Source organism: Salvelinus alpinus, chromosome 12 (genome assembly GCF_045679555.1).
Source record: "Salvelinus alpinus chromosome 12, SLU_Salpinus.1, whole genome shotgun sequence".
In the NCBI taxonomy this organism is placed as follows: domain Eukaryota; kingdom Metazoa; phylum Chordata; class Actinopteri; order Salmoniformes; family Salmonidae; genus Salvelinus; species Salvelinus alpinus.
In genome coordinates this window covers 58,700,488-58,720,357 of record NC_092097.1, presented here as the reverse complement: position 1 = coordinate 58,720,357, position 19,870 = coordinate 58,700,488, and the positions used below count along the sequence as shown (strand labels likewise).

General features: G+C 45.6%; 1 protein-coding gene across 1 annotated transcript in view; it reads left to right on the top strand.

Annotated features, from left to right (window-relative positions):
* Positions 1-19,870, top strand: part of iqsec1b (IQ motif and Sec7 domain ArfGEF 1b) — a 34,350-nt gene that overhangs the window by 9,172 nt on the left and 5,308 nt on the right. Inside the window, exons 4-8 of the mRNA XM_071334622.1 lie at positions 3,745-3,900; positions 4,100-4,199; positions 5,408-5,569; positions 9,375-9,551; positions 14,793-14,842. Coding sequence (XP_071190723.1) covers positions 3,745-3,900; positions 4,100-4,199; positions 5,408-5,569; positions 9,375-9,551; positions 14,793-14,842 — 645 coding nt within the window. The remainder of the gene's footprint in view (positions 1-3,744; positions 3,901-4,099; positions 4,200-5,407; positions 5,570-9,374; positions 9,552-14,792; positions 14,843-19,870) is intronic.

The window sequence follows — 19,870 nt, the reverse complement described above, 5'->3', positions numbered from 1 at the left end:
AGTAGCAGCGGGGGGGGCGGGGCTGTTGGCCAAGGTTGGAGTCGCCAGGAGGAAGGCATGGCCAGCCATTGAGAAATGCTTGTTGAAGTCTTCGATTATCACGGATTTATCGGTGGTGACCGTGTTACCTAGCCTCAGTGCAGTGGGCAGCTGGGAGGAGGTGCTCTTGTTCTCCATGGACTTTACAGTATCCCAGAACTTTTTGGAGTTAGAGCTACAGGATGCGAATTTCTGCTTGAAAAAGCTGGCCTTTGCTTTCCTGACTGACTGCGTGTATTGGTTCCTGACTTCCCTGAACAGTTGCATATCGCGGGGGCTCTTCGATGCTATTGCAGTTCGCCACAGGATGTTTTTGTGCTGGTCGAGGGCAGTCAGGTCTGGAGTGAACCAAGGGCTATATCTGTTCTTGGTTCTGCATTTTTTGAACGGAGCATGCTTGTCTAATATGGTGAGGAAGTAACATTTAAAGAATGACCAGGCATCCTCAACTGACGGGATGAGGTCAATATCCTTCCAGGGTACCCGGGCCAGGTCGATTAGAAAGGCCTGCTCGCAGAAGTGTTTTAGGGAGCGTTTGACAGTGATGAGGGGTGGTCGTTTGACCGCGGACCCGTGGCGGATACAGGCAATGAGGCAGTGATCGCTGAGATCTTGATTGAAGACAGCAGAGGTGTATTTGGAGGGCAGGTTGGTCAGGATAATGTCTATTAGGGTGCCCATGTTTACGGATTTAGGGTTGTACCTGGTGGGTTCCTTGATGATTTGTGTGAGATTGAGGGCATCAAGCTTGGATTGTAGGACTGCCGGGGTGTTAAGCATATCCCAGTTTAGGTCACCTAACAGAACAAACTCTGAAGCTAGATGGGGAGCGATCAATTCACAGATGGTGTCCAGGGCACAGCTGGGAGCTGAGGGGGGTCGGTAGCAGGCGGCAACAGTGAGAGACTTATTTCTGGAGAGATTAATTTTTAAAATTAGAAGTTCGAACTGTTTGGGCATAGACCTGGAAAGTATGACAGAACTTTGCAGGCTATCTCTGCAGTAGATTGCAACTCCTCCCCCTTTGGCAGTTCTATCTTGACGGAAAGTGTTATAGTTGGGTATGGAAATCTCAGAATTTTTGGTGGCCTTCCTAAGCCAGGATTCGGACACGGCAAGGACATCAGGGTTGGCAGAGTGTGCTAAAGCGGTGAGTAAGGCAAACTTAGGGAGGAGTCTTCTGATGTTGACATGCATGAGGCCAAGGCTTTTTCGATCACAGAAGTCAACAAATGAGGGTTACTGGGGACATGCAGGGCCTGGGTTTACCTCCACATCACCCGAGGAACAGAGGAGTAGTAGGATGAGGGTGCGGCTAAAGGCTATCAAAACTGGTCGCCTAGAGCGTTGGGGACAAAGAATAAAAGGAGCAGATTTATGGGCGTGGTAGAATAGATTCTGGGCATAATGTGCAGACAGGGGTATGGTGGGGCGTGGGTACAGCGGAGGCAAGCCCAGGCACTGGGTGATGATAAGAGAGGTTGTATCTCTGGACATGCTGGTCTCAATGGGTGAGGTCACCGCATGTGTGGGGGGTGGGACCAAGGAGGTATCAGAGGTACGGAGAGTGGAACTACAGGGTCCATTGCAAACCAAAACAATGATAGCTAGCCTGAACAACAGTATGCAAGGCATATTGATATTTGAGAGAGACATACAATAAGGCATAAAGTGATTGCAGGTCTTGATTGGGAGAGCTAGCTAAAACAACAGGTAAGATAACAGCAGCAATAACAGGGTGCTAGTCTAACACAGCAACAACAGGTAAAAATGGCGACGACTAGGCAGAGAGGGTCGGATTAACTACACACAGATCCTGAGTTAAAGCACAGAGCCGACAGATAAAACACAAATAAACAGAATGGAGTACCGTGAATTAATGGACAGTCAAGCATGCATCAGCTATGTAGCCAAGTGATCAAAACAGTACTAGTAAGGGGAAAGACAGTACTAGTAAGGGGAAAGCCAGTATTAGTAAGGGGAAAGCCAGTACTAGTAAGGGGAAAGCCAGTGCTAGTAAGGGGAAAGCCAGTGCTAGTAAGGGGAAAGCCAGTGCTAGTAAGGGGAAAGCCAGTGCTAGTAAGGGGAAAGCCAGTGCTAGTAAGGGGAAAGGCAGTACTAGTAAGGGGAAAGCCAGTACTAGTAATGGGAAAGCCAGTACTAGTAAGGGGAAAGACAGTGCTAGTAAGGGGAAAGACAGTGCTAGTAAGGGGAAAGCCAGTACTAGTAAGGGGAAAGCCAGTACTAGTAATGGGAAAGCCAGTACTAGTAAGGGGAAAGACAGTGCTAGTAAGGGGAAAGACAGTGCTAGTAAGGGGAAAGCCAGTACTAGTAAGGGGAAAGCCAGTGCTAGTAAGGGGAAAGCCAGTGCTAGTAAGGGGAAAGCCAGTGCTAGTAAGGGGAAAGCCAGTGCTAGTAAGGGGAAAGCCAGTGCTAGTAAGGGGAAAGCCAGTGCTAGTAAGGGGAAAGACAGTACTAGTAAGGGGAAAGCCAGTACTAGTAAGGGGAAAGCCAGTACTAGTAAGGGGGGGAGAAGTCAGTACATGTAATACTTCCCTCAGAAGACAGCCGGTTAGGTCCACGCCCTATCGGGTGTCACCCATAAAGAAAGAGATCATGAGAAAATGTTGAGAAAATGTTAAAGGATGATGTTATCCCACTCCTCATGGGCAGTGGGCAGTTTGGCAAACCTTATGGCGCCTATTGGTTTCATGCTGATTTAAGAGGCTTGAACGCCAAGACACCTCTCGACGCTTACCCAATGCCCAATGCCTGACATCCTATAGTCCTTGCATGGTGCTACTTGGTTGAACACTCTGGACCTGCAGTCTGGCTACTGGCAAATTGAGATGGATGAGAAGAACAAAGAAAATACCGCGATACAGTCCTTTTGGCCTTAACCATGGTGGAGGGACCGTTCAGAGGATGATGGAGAGAGTTCTTTGGGAACTGCGAGGTGTCAACTGTTGTCAACTGTTTAGTCTACATAGGTGACATCATAGTCTACTCCCCCAACAAGCAGCAGCATGTGGATGACCTCAATGCTGTTTTAAGCAAACTCCATTATGTCAACTTGACATTGAACATGAGAAATGCCATTTCCTGAAGACCCAGCTGAAGTTCCTTTGACATATTGTCTAAGGGAAAGGGGTGGAAATAAATCCAGACAAGGCATCGGCGGTGACCAACTATTCTATTCCCTATGATTTACCAACTCAATCCAATGTATTTATAAAGCCCTTTTTTACATCAGTAGTTGTCACAAAGTGCTATACAGAAACCCAGCCTAAAACCCCAAAGAGCAAGCAATGCAGAAACATGGTGGTTAGGAAGAACTCCCTAGAAAGGCAGAAACCTAGGAAGAAACCTAGAGTGGAACCAGCCTTAAGGCCAGATCGTCCTTCAAGATGTTCAAACGTTTATAGATGACCAGCAGGGGCAAATAATAATCACAGTGGTTACTGAGGGTGCAACAGGTCAGCACCCCAGGAATAAATGTCAGTTCATTGCCGAGCATTCAGACGTCGAGACAACCGTCGCGGCGGTAGGGGGAGTGAGAGACTCTCACATGTATCGGCAGACATTCCACAAAAATGTAGCTCAAACTGCCTCCAGCTGTTTGCTGAGAAATTCTAGGCCTGTGTATTGTTACAAAGAATGACTTGATCTCTCTCTCTCTCTTTCTTTCTCCCCTCCCAAATGCAGATTGGTTCTCTGCACCATGGTCTAGGCTGTGTTCTGTCCCTGCCACACCGCAGGCTGGTGTGTTACTGCAGGTTGTTTGAGGTTCCAGACCCCAACAAGCCTCAGAAACTGGGTCTGCACCAGAGAGAGATCTTCCTCTTCAATGACCTGGTGGTGGTACGTACTGTAGAACTGAACTCTGTCTGGCTCTAGTTATTTCTCGAGTGCATTCTCACCCAGTAGAAGCTCTTCAATCCTGGTCCTTTGGACACACAGCGTGTTCACATTGTTGTTTCTGATGTACAGAGGGAACATTAGTCTGTTTATGAAGGGTGACCATGTCCTGAATGTCCCTGTGTGTTTTTTCCCCAACTAGGTGACGAAGATCTTCCAGAAGAAGAAAAACTGTGTGACATACAGCTTCAGACAGTCCTTCTCCCTTTGTGGGATGCAGGTGCTGCTGTTTGAGAACCAGTGTAAGTATCTACTGCTGTGATGTTTCTGTGTGTCTCTGGGCGGTGTTCCCAAATACAGATTCAGTCAATGGATATTCTATATTGAGCATGATTTTAAGTCCAGGACCAGGCTAAATATGAGTCTGGGAAACTATTATTAAACCCTCTGGTGCTGCCCAATGAAGCTGAAACTATTATTAAACCCTCTGGTGCTGCCCTATGAAGCTGGAACTATTATTAAACCCTCTGGTGCTGCCCTATGAAGCTGACACTATTATTAAACCCTCTGGTGCTGCACTATGAAGCTTAAACTATTATTAAACCCTCTGGTGCTGCCCTATGAAGCTGACACTATTATTAAACCCTCTGGTGCTGCCCTATGAAGCTGACACTATTATTAAACCCTCTGGTGCTGCCCTATGAAGCTGACACTATTATTAAACCCTCTGGTGCTGCACTATGAAGCTGAAACTATTATTAAACCCTCTGGTGCTGCACTATGAAGCTGAAACTATTATTAAACCCTCTGGTGCTGCCCTATGAAGCTGACACTAGTATTAAACCCTCTGGTGCTGCCCTATGAAGCTGGAACTATTATTAAACCCTCTGGTGCTGCCCTATGAAGCTGACACTAGTATTAAACCCTCTGGTGCTGCCCTATGAAGCTGGAACTATTATTAAACCCTCTGGTGCTGCCCTATGAGTGCTGAAACTATTACTAAACCCTCTGGTGCTGCCCTATGAAGCTGGAACTATTATTAAACCCTCTGGTGCTGCCCTATGAGTGCTGAAACTATTACTAAACCCTCTGGTGCTGCCCTATGAAGCTGGAACTATTATTAAACCCTCTGGTGCTGCCCTATGAAGCTGAAACTATTATTAAACCCTCTGGTGCTGCCCTATGAAGCTGACACTATTATTAAACCATCTGGTGCTGCCCTATGAAGCTGACACTATTATTAAACCCTCTGGTGCTGCACTATGAAGCTGAAACTATTATTAAACCCTCTGGTGCTGCCCTATGAAGCTGACACTATTATTAAACCCTCTGGTGCTGCCCTATGAAGCTGACACTATTATTAAACCCTCTGGTGCTGCCCTATGAAGCTTAAACTATTATTAAACCCTCTGGTGCTGCCCTATGAAGCTTAAACTATTATTAAACCCTCTGGTGCTGCAACTTACTTTCGGGTTAAATATTATTTTTCTTGTGATGTCATCCCTCCTAGACTATCCCAACGGTGTGAGGTTAACATCGGCGGTTCCCCGAGCGGATATCAAGCTTTTAATCAACTTCAACGCTCCCAACCCTCAGGACAGGAAGAAGTTCACTGACGACCTGAGAGAATCCATCGCTGAGGTCCAGGAGATGGAGAAATACCGCATAGAGTGTGAGTAGTGGACATACCTAGGTTTGAACTTCAAGACTGGGTTAGCCTGCTGAAAAAAAATAAGTAACATGGCGCCGAAAGACATGACAGCTCTGATTCTAGCTCCTAAGCAACTTTGCACTATTTAGTTTTTTTTGTGTGTTATTTGTTACATTATTAGCCCAGAACGCTTTTTGTGTTATTACATACAGCCAGAAATAACTTTTGGATATCAGAGCGATGGTAACTCACCAGCAGTATGACCAGGACTTTCCCGAATTGGATCCTTTGTTCGTACCCTCCATGGCAAAATTGAACTTATCCCAGAGGCTGCTTCAAGTTGCCGCCGGCAGAGAAGAGGTATTCGGAGTGGACTTCTAGTCTGACTCAGGAGGTGGGCACACCATCCACCGCTTCCGATTTATATTACTCGCTAATGTTCAGTCTCTGCACAATAAAGTAGATGAGCTCAGGGTGAGGATCTCCTTCCAGAGAGACATCATGGACTGTAACATATTCTGTTTCACGGAATAATGGCTCTCTCGGGATATACTGTCCCCATCCATCCATCCAGCCAGCTGGGTTCTCAGTTCATCGCACAGACAGGAATAAAGAACTCTCCGGGAAGAAGAAAAGTGGGGATGTATGCTTCATGATTAACCACTCATGGTGTGATTGTGATAACATACAGAAACTCAAGTTCTTTTGTTCACCCAACCTAGAATACCTCAATCAAATGCAGACTGTATTACCTCCCAAGATAAGTCTCTTGGGTTATAGTCACAGCTGTGTCTATTCCCCCTCAAGCCACAATGGCACTCAAGGAACTACATTGGACATCTTGAGGCTGCATTTTTTGTAGTTGGGGATTTTAACAAAGCAAATATGAGGAAAAAGCTATCGAAGTTCTATCAACACATTGACTTTACTCACTTAAGGAAAACCCTAGATCAATGCTGCCTGCCCTCGCTACGGCAAATCAGATCACAACTCCATTTTGCTACTCCCTTCCTAAGACCCTCAGAAACGTTTAAAGATTGCACAATTGAGAGCATCCTGTGTGGCTGTATCACCACCTGGTACAACAACTGCACCGCCCGCAACCACAGGGCTCTCCAGAGGGTGGTACGGTCTGCCCAACGCATCACCGGGGGCACACTGCCTGCCCTCCAGGACACCTACAGCACCCAATGTCACAAGAAGGCCGCCAAAAAGATCATCAAGGACATCAACCACCTGAGACACGGCTTGTTCACCCTGCTATCATCCAGAAGGCGACGGCAGTACAGGTGCATCAAAGCAGGGACCGAGAGACTGAAAAACAGCTTCTATCGCAAGGCCATCAGACTGTTAAATAGCCATCACTAGCCGGCTACTCAAACGTGCACCTTAGAGGCTACTGCCCTATATACATAGACATGGAATCACTGGCCACTTTAGTAATGAAACACTAGTCACTTTAATAATGTTTACATACTGCTTTACTCATCTCATATGTATTTACTGTATTCTAATCTACTGTTTTTAGTCAATGCCACTCCAACATTGCTCGTCCTAATATTTATATATTTTTTAATTCCATTCTTTTACTTTTAGATGTGTGTATTGTTGTGAATTGTTAGATATTACTGCACTGTTGGAGCTAGGAACACAAGCATTTCACTACACCCGCAATAACATCTGCTAAATACAGTGCCTTGTATCCCTCTTGACGTTTTTCGTATTTTGTTGCATTAAAATCTATTTAAAATACAGGTTGTTATTTTGGATTTCATGTAATGGACATACACAAAATATTCCAAATTGGTGAAGAGAAACAAAAACATTGTTTCAATTTTTTTAATTTTTAAACATGTAAAAGTGGTGGGTGCATATGTATTCACCCCCTTTGCTATGAAACTCCTAAATAAGTTCTGGTGCAACCAGGCCCCAGAGTCTGCAACACCACCAAGCAAGCAGCACCATGAAGACCAAGGAGCTCTCCAAAGAGGTCAGGGACAAAGTTGTGGAGAAGTACAGATCAAGGTTGGGTTATAAAAAAATATCCAAAACTTTGAACATCCCACGGAGCACCTTTAAATCCATTATTAAAAAATTGAAAGAATATGGCACCACACCAAACCTGCCAAGAGAGGGCCACCCACCAAAACTCATGTACCAAACAAGGAGAACATTAATCAGAGAGGCTACAAAGAGACCAAAGATAACCCTGAAGGAGCTGCAAAGCTCCACAGCAGAGATTGGAGTATCTGTCCATGGAACCACTTTAAGCCGTACACTCCACAGAGCTGGGCTTATGTGGCCAGGAAAAAGCCATTGCTTAAAGAAAAAAATAAGCAAACATGTTTGGTGTTCACCAAAAGGCATGTTGGTGACTCCCCAAACAAATGGAAGTCTAAAATTGAGATTTTTGACCATCAAGGAAAACGCTATGTCTGGGACAAACCCAACACCTCCCATCACCCTGAGAACACCATCCCCACAGTGAAGCATCATGCTGTGGGGATGTTTTTCATCAGCAGGGATGGGGAAACTGGTCAAAATTGAAGGAATGATGGATGGCGCTAAATACAGGGAAATTCTTGATGGAAACCTGTTTCAGTCTTCCAGAGATTTGAGACTGGGATGGATGTTCACCTTCCAGCAGGACAATGACCCTAAGCGTACTGCTAAAGCAACACTTGATTGTTTTAAGGGGAAACATTTAAATGTCTTGGAATGGCCTAGTCAATGCCCAGACCTCAATCCAATTGAGAATCTGTGGTATGACTTAAAGATTGCTGTACACCAGCGGAACCCATCCAACTTGAAGGAGTTGGAGCAGTTTTGCCTTGAAGAATAGGCAAAAATCCCACTGCCTAGATGTGCCAAGCTTATAGAGACATACCCCAAGAGACTTGCAGCTGTAATTGCTGCAAAAGGTGGCTCTACAAGGTATTAACTTTGTAGAGGGTGAATAGTTATGCACACTCAAGTTTTCAGTTTTTTAAAACGTATTTCTTGTTTGTTTCATAATAACAAATATTTTGCATCTTCAAAGTGGTAGGCATGTTGTGTAAATCAAATGATACAAACCCCCCAAAAATCTATTTTAATTCCAGGTTGTAAGGCAACAAAATAGGAAAAATACCAAGCAGGGTGAATACTTTCGCAAGCTACTGTGTATGTGACCAATGAAATTTGATTTGAACTAAACCTCCAGACTGGGCTAGCCAACACCTTAAAGAAGATAAAAAACATGTATTAGACCTAGAGTGTAGTACTGATATGTCGGCACTATGTGACGTTTTAAAGGTATTTCAGTCCTTGACTAATAATGTTCTGCCCTATGTAATATGTCATTGTCATGTTTCATGTGGACCCACGGAAGAGTAGCTGACGCTTATACAGTGGCTAATGGGGATCCTAATAAATACCAATAAGTTAATTTGATTACATAAGTTAACGTTACTAGATTCAGAAGTTCATTTAATTATATAAGTTAACGTTACTTGATTCAGAAGTTCATTTAATTATATAAGTTAACGTTACTTGATTCAGAAGTTCATTTGATTATATAAGTTAACGTTACTTGATTCAGAAGTTCATTTGATTATGTCACTATAATGGAGCTGGAGAAGCAGAAGGGCGTGGTCTGTCCCAGCCTATCACAGAGCTCAGGGCTGACTGACAGGTCCCAGAGCTGTAATCTAACCTGACTCTGTGTACCCCTCTAGCGGAGCTAGACAAGCAGAAGGGCGTGGTCCGTCCCAGCCTATCACAGAGCTCAGGGCTGACTGACAGGTCCCAGAGCTGTAATCTAACCTGACTCTGTGTACCCCTCTAGCGGAGCTGGAGAAGCAGAAGGGAGTGGTCCGTCCCAGCCTATCACAGAGCTCGGGGCTGAAGAAGGACTCTGGGAACGGCCAATTGGGTCGCGGCAGCCTTGATGACAACTACGCCATGGGGGAGGGGCTAAAGAGGAGTGCCCTCAGCAGCTCGCTACGAGACCTCTCAGATGCAGGTGAGGGGTTAGAGGTCAGGGAACTGCCCTGTGACATCAGAGGTCATCAGCCTGCCTAGTGTTCTATGTTTAAGGCTACATCCAAAATGGCACCCTGGGCTAAAGTAGTGCACTACTACATAGGGAATAGGACCCTGGTCTACAGTAGTGCACTATATAGGGAATAGGGCCCTGGTCTAAAGTAGTGCACTATATAGGGAATAGGGCCCTGGTCTAAAGTAGTGCACTATATAGGGAGTAGGGCCCTGGTCTAAAGTAGTGCACTATATAGGGAATAGGGCTCTGGTCTACAGTAGTGCACTATATAGGGAATAGGGCCCTGGTCTAAAGTAGTGCACTATATAGGGAATAGGGCTCTGGTCTACAGTAGTACACTATATAGGGAATAGGGCCCTGGTCTAAAGTAGTGCACTATATAGGGAATAGGGTCCTGGTCTAAAGTAGTGCACTATATAGGGAATAGGGCTCTGGTCTAAAGTAGTGCACTATATAGGGAATAGGGCCCTGGTCTAAAGTAGTGCACTATATAGGGAATTGGACCCTGGTCTAAAGTAGTGCACTATATAGGGAATAGGGCCCTGGTCTAAAGTAGTGCACTATATAGGGAATAGGGCCCTGGTCTAAAGTAGTGCACTATATAGGGAATAGGGCCCTGGTCTAAAGTAGTGCACTATTAGGGAATAGGGCCCTGGTCTATAGTAGTGCACTATATAGGGAATAGGGTGCTGGTCTAAAGTAGTGCACTATATAGGGAATAGGGCCCTGGTCTAAAGTAGTGCACTATATAGGGAATAGGGCCCTGGTCTAAAGTAGTGCACTATATAGGGAATAGGGCCCTGGTCTAAAGTAGTGCACTATATAGGGAATAGGGCCCTGGTCTAAAGTAGTGCACTATATAGGGAATAGGGTTCCATTTCAGATGTATTCTATGTCACTAGTATGCGTAGTGCCTTGTGACATGAGGTAGAGCTCTGTAGTCTCCTCTCTAGGCAGTAGCTGCTGGTATGATACTCACTTCACTAGATGTGATGACTCAGTTATGAAATGAAGAGCAGATTCCTCCTCTGGGCCAGTAGCGGCTGTACTGTAGGTGAATGGTCAGGTGAAGCACAGTCTGAGTCTCAGTTTAACAAGGTGTCTCTGTGCTACTAGGGACAGATGGACGTGTTGACTAATGTACTCAGCCTGTTAGCAGGAACGTTACTCAATGTTCTATTGTTAATTAATTATAGGTAAAGCCTATAGAAAGTTGCCACTACACACACATCACATGTTCTCTCTGCACACATCACATGTTCTCTCTGCACACATCACATGTTCTCTCTGTTTTACAGTAGAATCCTCTCTCCCTTCCGTGCTAACTTCCCTTCTGTCTCTCCTGTGACCCCCATCCCTCCATGAGACTGGTTCTAGCTAGCTGTCACTGACAAGACACCCCCTAGTGGCCACTAGGCAGACATACGTTCCCCAGCAAGTAAAAACAAAATGACGCTCAAACAGAAGAGGGAACTAACAGAGTCATTGACCAACAAAAAACAGGTGGGGTTTTAGGAGGGGTTCTGAAAGACAGTCATGGGGGGGAGTCCACTGAAAGTTGACTAGCAACAACAACTGGGACCTTAAAGACACCCACCATGAGCACCCAGTAAGAGGCAAACAAAAGAAAAACCCACTCCAAACTTAGAGAGGAAGCAAACCAAAATGGTGGTGCGAAACGAAAACAGCGAAGATCAGACAAAGCAATGCTTTTCTAGAAATCAAATAGGGAGCGCCAACTGAAGGTGTTAACCCTCCGCATCTCTCAAGACAACTGGAGGTGTTAACCCTCCGCATCTCTCAAGACAACTGGAGGTGTTAACCCTCCGCATCTCTCAAGACAACTGGAGGTGTTAACCCTCCGCATCTCTCAAGACAACAGAAGGTGTTAACCCTCCGCATCTCTCAAGACAACAGAAGGTGTTAACCCTCCGCATCTCTCAAGACAACAGAAGGTGTTAACCCTCCGCATCTCTCAAGACAACAGAAGGTGTTAACCCTCCGCATCTCTCAAGACAACTGAAGGTGTTAACCCTCCGCATCTCTCAAGACAACTGAAGGTGTTAACCCTCCACATCTCTCAAGACAACTGAAGGTGTTAACCCTCCGCATCTCTCAAGACAACTGAAGGTGTTAACCCTCCACATCTCTCAAGACAACAGAAGGTGTTAACCCTCCACATCTCTCAAGACAACTGGAGCACTGGGCCAGCCACTCTTAAATAGCACCTGGGCCAGCACAGGTCAAACACACTATGACTAATGAGATGGCAACCAGCACAGGTGTAACACATTGACTCGGTGACACCACTCGGTGCGCCCTATGTGCTAAAGTCCAAATTCAAAACATAAATACAAAAACCAAAACCTATAACACAGACCTACAGCTTTGTAGTAAGGCTGATACTATTGGTCATGTAGTGTATGTGGACACCTGCTGGTCAAACATCTCATTCCAAAATCATGAGCATTAATATGGAGTTGATCCCCCCTTTTGCTGCTAAACTCAGCAAAAAAAGAAACGTCCTCTCACTGTCAACTGCGTTTATTTTCAGCAAACTTTTAACATGTGTAAATATTTGTATGAACATAACTAGATTCAACAACTGAGACATAAACTGAACAAGTTCCACAGACAAGTGACTAACAGAAATGGAATAATGTGTCCCTGAACAAAGGGGGGGGGTCAAAATCAGAAGTAGCAGTCAGTATCTGGTGTGGCCACCAGCTGCATTATGTACTGCAGTGCATCTCCTCCTCATTAACTGCACTAGATTTGCCAGTTCTTGCTGTGAGATGTTACCCCACTCTTCCACCAAGGCACCTGCAAGTTCCCGGACATTTCTGGGGGGAATGGCCCTAGCCCTCACCCTCCGATCCAACAGGTCCCAGACTTGCTCAATGGGATTGAGATCCGGGCTCTTCGCTGGCCATGGCAGAACACTGACATTCCTGTCTTGCAGGAAATCACGCACAGAACGAGCAGTATGGCTGGTGGCATTGTCATGCTGGAGGGTCATGTCAGGATGAGCCTGCAGGAAGGGTACCACATGAGGGAGGAGGATGTCTTCCCTGTAACGCACAGCGTTGAGATTGCCTGCAATGACAACAAGCTCAGTCCGATGATGCTGTGACACACCGCCCCAGACCATGATGGACCCTCCATCTCCAAATCGATCCCGCTCCAGAGTACAGGCCTCGGTGTAACGCTCATTCCTTCGACGATAACGACTCGTCAGTGAGGAGCACTTTTTACCAGTCCTGTCTGGTCCAGCGACGGTGGGTTTGTGCCCATAGGCGACGTTGTTGCCGGTGATGTCTGGTGAGGACTGATGGAGGGATTGTGCGTTCCTGATGTAACTCGGGCAGTTGTTGTTACCATCCTGTACCTGTCCCGCAGGTGTGATGTTCGGATGTACTGATCCTGTGCAGGTGTTGTTACACGTGGTCTGACACTGCGAGGACGATCAGCTGTCCGTCCTGTCTTCCTGTAGCGCTGTCTTAGGCGTCTCACAGTACGGACATCTACAGTCCTCATGCCTCCTTGCAGCATGCCTAAGTCACATTCACGCAGATGAGCAGGGACCCTGGGCATCTTTATTTTTGTGTTTTTCAGTGTCAGTAGAACGACGTCTTTAGTGTTCTACGTTTTCATAACTGTGACCTTAATTGCCTACCGTCTGTAAGCTGTTAGTGTCTTAACGACCGTTCCACAGGTGCATGTTCATTAATTGTTTATGGTTCATTGAACAAGCATGGGAAACATTGTTTAAACCATTTACAAAGAAGAGCTGTGAAGTTATTTGGATTTTTACGAATTATCTGAAAGACCAGGTCCTGAAAAAAGGGGCGTTTCTTTTTTTGCTGAGTTTAAAACAGCCTCCACTCTTCTGGGAAGGCTTTCCACCAGATGTTGGAACATTGCTGTGGGGACTTGCTTCCATTCAGCCACAAGAGCATTAGTGAGGTCAGGCACTGATGTTGGGTGATTAGGCCTGGCTCACAATCTACGTTCCAATTCATTCCAAAGGTGTTCGATGTGGTTGAGGTCAAGGCTCTGTGCAAGCCAGTCAAGTTCTTCCACACCAATCTTGACAAACCACTTCACCACTACTGCACGGTGTCATTGTCACGCTGAAACATGAAAGGGCCTTCCCCAAACTGTTGCCACAAAGTTGGAAGCACAGGATCATCTAGAATGTCATTGTTTGCTGTAGAGTTAAGATTTCCCTTCACTGGAACTAAGGGGTCCGAACCATGAATAACAGCCCCAGACCAATTGTCCTCCTCCACCAAACTTTACAGTTGACACTATGTATTGGGGCAGGTAGCGTTCACCTGGCGTCTGCCAAACCCAGATTTGTCTGTCGGACTACCAGATGGTGAAGTGTGATTTATCACTCCAGAGTCCAATGCCGGCGAGCTTTACACCACACCAGCCAGCGCTTGGTATTGCGTATGGTGAGGCTGTGTGTGTGTGGGACTGCGGCCATGGAAACCCATTTAATGAAGCTCCCGACAAACAGTTATTGTGCTGACGTTGCTTCCAGAGCAATTTGGAACTCGGTAGTGAGTGTTGCAACTGAGGACAGACTATTTTTAAGCGCTTCAGCACTCGGCTGTCCCGTTCTGTGTGCTTGTGTGGCCTACCACTTCACGGTTGTGCCATTGTTGCTACTAGACGTTTCTACTTTAAAATAACAACTTACAGTTGACTGGAGCAGCTCTAGCAGGGCAGAAATTTGATGAACTGACTTGTTGGAAAGGTGGCATCCTATGACGGTGCCACGTTGAAAGTCACTGAGCTCTTCAGAAAGGCCATTCTACTGCCAATGTTTGTCTATGGAAATTGCATGGCTGTGTGCTCGATTTTATACATTTGTCAGCAACGGGTGTGGCTGAAATAGTCAATTCCACTAATTTTAAGGGGTGTCCACATATTTGTTGTATATGTAGTGTAGATTCACCTGTACAGATCCCTAGCAGCCAGTACCTGTATGCTAGGTGTGTTGATTGGTTGTCCTGCTGTAAGTCAGATAGTTCCTGTATGCTAGGTGTGTTGATTGGTTGTCCTGCTGTAAGTCAGATAGTTCCTGTATGCTAGCTGTGTTGATTGGTTGTCCTGCTGTAAGTCAGATAGTTCCTGTATTCCAGGTGTGTTGATTGGTTGTCTAACCTCTGCTATTGCCTGTCCTGTCCTGCTCAGGTAAGCGTGAGCGCCGCAGCAGTGCAGGATCACTAGACAGCAATACTGAAGTAAGTAGGAAGACAATAATCGCACTCTACTGCATGTCACTGGCGTCTGGCTTCTCGCTATATTTATGTATCGCTCTGTGATGATGCTGTGCACTTTGAACACACAACACCCTGTATTCTGTTCCCGTTCTCTGTTCCTGTATTCTGTTCCTGCACCCTGTATTCTGTTCTTGTTTTCTGTTCCTGTTTTCTATTGTTGTATTCTGTTCCTGCACCCTGTATTCTGTTCTTGTTTTCTATTGTTGTATTCTGTTCCTGCACCCTGTATTCTGTTCTTGTTTTCTGTTCCTGTTCTCTGTTCCTGCACCCTGTATTCTGTTCTTGTTTTCTATTCTTGTTTTCTGTTCCTGTTTTCTGTTCCTGTTTTCCATTCCTACACCCTGTTCTCTGTTCCTGCATCCTGTTCTCTGTTCCTGCATCCTGTTCTCTGTTCCTGTTCCTGCATCCTGTTCTCTTTTCCTGCATCCTGTTCTCTGTTCCTGCATCCTGTTCTCTGTTCCTGCATCCTGTTCTATGTTCTCTGTTCCTGCATCCTGTTCTCTGTTCCTGTATCTTTTGTTTCTTACTAGTGCTGGTCTCAGTGGCTGGGCTCAACCTCTTCTTCACCCTGGTTGTCTTCAGGAGTTGAGGGGGGGATCGGGATATTTCTTTCTGCTGTTTGTTCAACTGAGACAGTTGTGACACTATGCACCAAGAAAACCTCTTCCTCTCCAACCCTCTCTACTCTCCTCTACCTGAGCCTAACTTCTTCTCTACTGAGCTACAGAGCAGCAACTCTACATTCTATAGGTCAGGACAGAGCAGCAATGATATATCCTATTGGTCAGGAACAAGATGAGATTTCATGAAGATTAATTAATGAAGATTAATCTATTTTCAGCAATATGGCGATATCGTTGATCAATCCCAGATGTTTCATTGAAAGTAAAGTTCCAGCTAGCACATCATGAAATGCATGCCTGAGATAGACAGACATGTCCCAGTTAAAACGGCATCCTGAATGTGTAGCTGAATTTTATTTTACTGGCTCTTAACCAACCAGCTATTTTGTTAGTTTGTAACTCATTTTCTACATAATGTTGCTGCTACCGTCTCTTATGAACAAAAAGAGCTTCTGGACATCAGAACTGGGATTACTCACCTCGAACTGGACAAAGATGTGTTCTTTAATGAATCCGACGTGAAGGATATACTGCCGTGTCAAGACAATAACCAAATTCCCGTGATAAGACGGAAGAAAAGGGGGAAGAGGGCTGGGTGTCTTGTAAGAATTGGCTGACGAGTCGGTAAACCCCACCACTTCCCTTCGTATTATTGGCCAACGTGCAGTCATTGGAAAACAAACGATCTGTGATTTAAGACTATCCTACCAACGGGACATTAAAAACTGCAATTACTTATGTTTCACCGAGACTTGGCTGAACGACGACACGGATAATATAGAGCTGGCTGGCTTCTCCGTGTTTCGGCAGAACAGAGCAGCTACGTCTGGTAAGACGAAGGGCGGGGGTGTGTGTCTATTTGTCAATAGCTGCTTGTGCACAATGTCTAATATTTAATAAGTCTTGAGTTACTGCACACCTCAAGGTAGAATACCTCATGATAAGCTGTAGACCACACTATCTACCAAGAGAGTTCTCATCTGTATTATTTGTAGCCGTCTATTTACCACCACAAGCTGATGCTGGCACTAAGACCACACTCAAGAGGCTGTATAAGGCCATAAGCAAATAAGAAAATGCTCATCCAGAAGCGGCGTTCCTAGTGGCCGGGGACTTTAATTCAGGATGACTTAAATCCATTTTACCTCATTTCTACCAGCATGTCACATGTGCAATCAGAGGAAAACACTCTAGACCACCTTTACAAAACACACAGAGACTAATACAAAGCTCCTCATCTCCCTCCATTTGGCAAATCTGACCATAATTCTATTCCAGTTTACAAGCAACAACTAAAGCAGGATGTACCAGTGACTCGCTCAATACGGAAGTGGTCAGATGATGCCGATGCTATGCTACAGGACTGTTTTGCTAGCACAGACTGGAATATGTTCCGGGATTCATCCAAAGGCATTGAGGAGTACACCACCTCAGTCACCGGCTTCATTAATAAGTGCATCGACGACGTCGTCCCCACAGTGACCGTACGTACATTTCCCAACCAGAAGCCAAGGATTACAGGCATCATCCGCACCGAGCTAAAGGCTAGAGCTGCCGCTTCAAGGAGCAGGACACTAATCCGGATGCTTATAAGAAATCCCTCTATGCCCTCCGACAAACCATCAAACAGACAAAGCATCAATACAGGACTAAGATTGATTCCTACCACACCGGCTCTGACACTCGTCGGATGTGGCAGGGCTTGAAAACTATTACGGACTACAAAGGGAAACCCAGACGCGAGCTGCCTTGTGACGCGCACCTACCAGATGAGCTAAATGTCTTTTAAATCAAATCAAATGTATTTGTAACATACACATGGTTAGCAGATGTTAATGCTAGTGTAGCGAAATGCTTGTGCTTCTAGTTCCGACCATGCAGTAATATCTAACAAGTAACATAACCTAACAATTCCACAACAACTACCTTATACACACAAGTGTAAAGGAATGAATACGAATATGTATATAATAATGTATAAATGGGTGATGGCCGAACGGCATAGGCAAGATGCAGTAGATGGTATAGAGTACAGTATATACATATGAGATGAGTAATGTAGGGTATGAAACATCACGCTCTCCGTAGCCTATGTGAGCAAGATATTTAAACAGGTCGACATTCACGAAGCCGCGGGGCCAGACGATTACCAGGACGTGTACTCAAAGCATGCGCTGACCAACTGGCAAGTGTCTTCACTGACATTTTTAACCTCTCCATGGTCGAGTCTGGAATAGTTTTCAAACAGACCACCATAGTCCCTGTGAACCAATAAAGCAAAGGTAACCTGCCTAAATGATTACCGCCCCGTAGCACTCACGTGTGTAGCCATGAAGTGCTTTTTAAGGCTGGTCATGGCTCACATCAACATCAACATGCCAGAAACCCTAGACCCACTCCAATTCGCATACTGCCCCAACAGATCCACAGATGACGCAATCTCTATTGCACTCCACACTGACATTTCCCACCTGGACAAAAGGAACACCTATGTGAGAATGCTGTTAATTGACTACAGCTCAGGGTTCAACACCACAGTGCCCACAAAGCTCATCACTAAGCTAAGGACCCTGGGACTAAACACATCCCTCTGCAACTGGATCCTGGACTTCCTGACGGGCTGCCCCCAGGTGGTGAGGATAGGCAACAACACAACCGCCATGCTGATCCTCAACATTGGGGCCCCTCAGGGGTGCGTGCTCAGTCCCCTCCTGTACTCCCTGTTCACCCATGACTGCACGGTCAGGCACCACTCCAACACCATCAAGTTTTCAATCGACACAACAGTGGTAGGCCTGATCACCGACAACGACGAGACAGCCTATAGGGAGGAAGTCAAAGACCTGGCCGGGTGGTGCCAGAATAACAACCTATCCCTCAACGTAACCAAGACTAAGGAGATGATTGTGGACTACAGGAAAAGGAGGACCGAGCACGTCCCCATTCTCATCGACGGGGATGTAGAGGAGCAGGTTGAGAGCTTCAAGTTCCTTGGTGTTCACATCAACAACAAACTAGAATGGTCCAAACACACCAAGACAGTCGTGAAGAGGGTACGACAAAGCCTATTCCCCCTCAGGAAACGAAAAAGATTTGGCATGGGTCCTGAGATCCTCAAAAGGTTCTACAGCTGCAACATCGAGAGCGTCCTGACCGGTTTCATCACTGCCTGGTACGGCAATTGCTTGGCCTCTGACCGCAAGGCACTTCAGAGGGTAGTGCGTACGGCCCAGTACATCACTGGGGCAAAGCTGCCTGCCATCCAGGACCTCTACACCAGGCGGTGTCAGAGGAAGGCCCTAAAATTGTCAAAGACCCCAGCCACCCCAGTCATAGACTGTTCTTTCTACTACCGCATGGCAAGCGGTACCGGAGTGCCAGGTCTTGGACAAAAAGGCTTCTCAAAAGTTTTTACCTCCAAGCCATAAGACTCCTGGACTATTTGCATTGTGTCCCCCCCCCCCCCCCCCCAATCATATATGCATAGTCACTTTAACTATACATTCATGTACATATTACTTCAATTGGCCCGACCAACCAGTGCTCCCGCACATTGGCTAACCGGACTATCTGCATTGTGTCCCACCACCCGCAACCCCTCTTTTTACGCTACTGCTGCTCTCTGTTCATCATATATGCATAGTCACTTTAACAATACCTACATGTACATACTACCTCAATAAGCCTGACTATCTGGTGTCTGTATATATCCTTGCTACTGTTATTTTCAGCTGTCTTTTTACTGTTGTTTTATATCTTTACTTACCTACACACACACACACACACATCCCTTTTTTTCGCACCATTGGTTGGAGCCTGAACGTTTCACTGTAAGGTCTAGACCTGTTGTATTCGGCGCACGTGACAAATACACTTTGATTTTGTTGTCTCTCTTGTCGTGATGTGTGTTTTGTCCTATATTTAAATATGCACTACCGTTCAAAAGTTTGGGGTCACATAGAAATGTCCTTGTTTTTGAAAGAAAAGCAAAAATGTTTGTCCATTAAAATAACATCAAATTGATCAGAAATACAGTGTAGACATTGTTAATGTTGTAAATGACCATTGTAGCTGGAATCGGCAGATTTTTGTATGGAATATCTACAGAGGCCCATTATCAGCAAACATCACTTCTGTGTTCCAATGGCATGTTGTGTTAGCTAATCCAAGTTTATAATTTTAAAAGCCTAATTGTGTAACGCCTATTGTCGGAAGGAGTGGACCAAAGCACAGCGTGAAAAGTGGTCATGATTTTTTATTACTCAAAAAACACTGGAACAAAGTAACAAAACGAAAGCTAACAGTTCTGTCATGTAACAGAGACTAAACAGAAGACAACTACCCACAAAACACAGGTGGGTAAAGG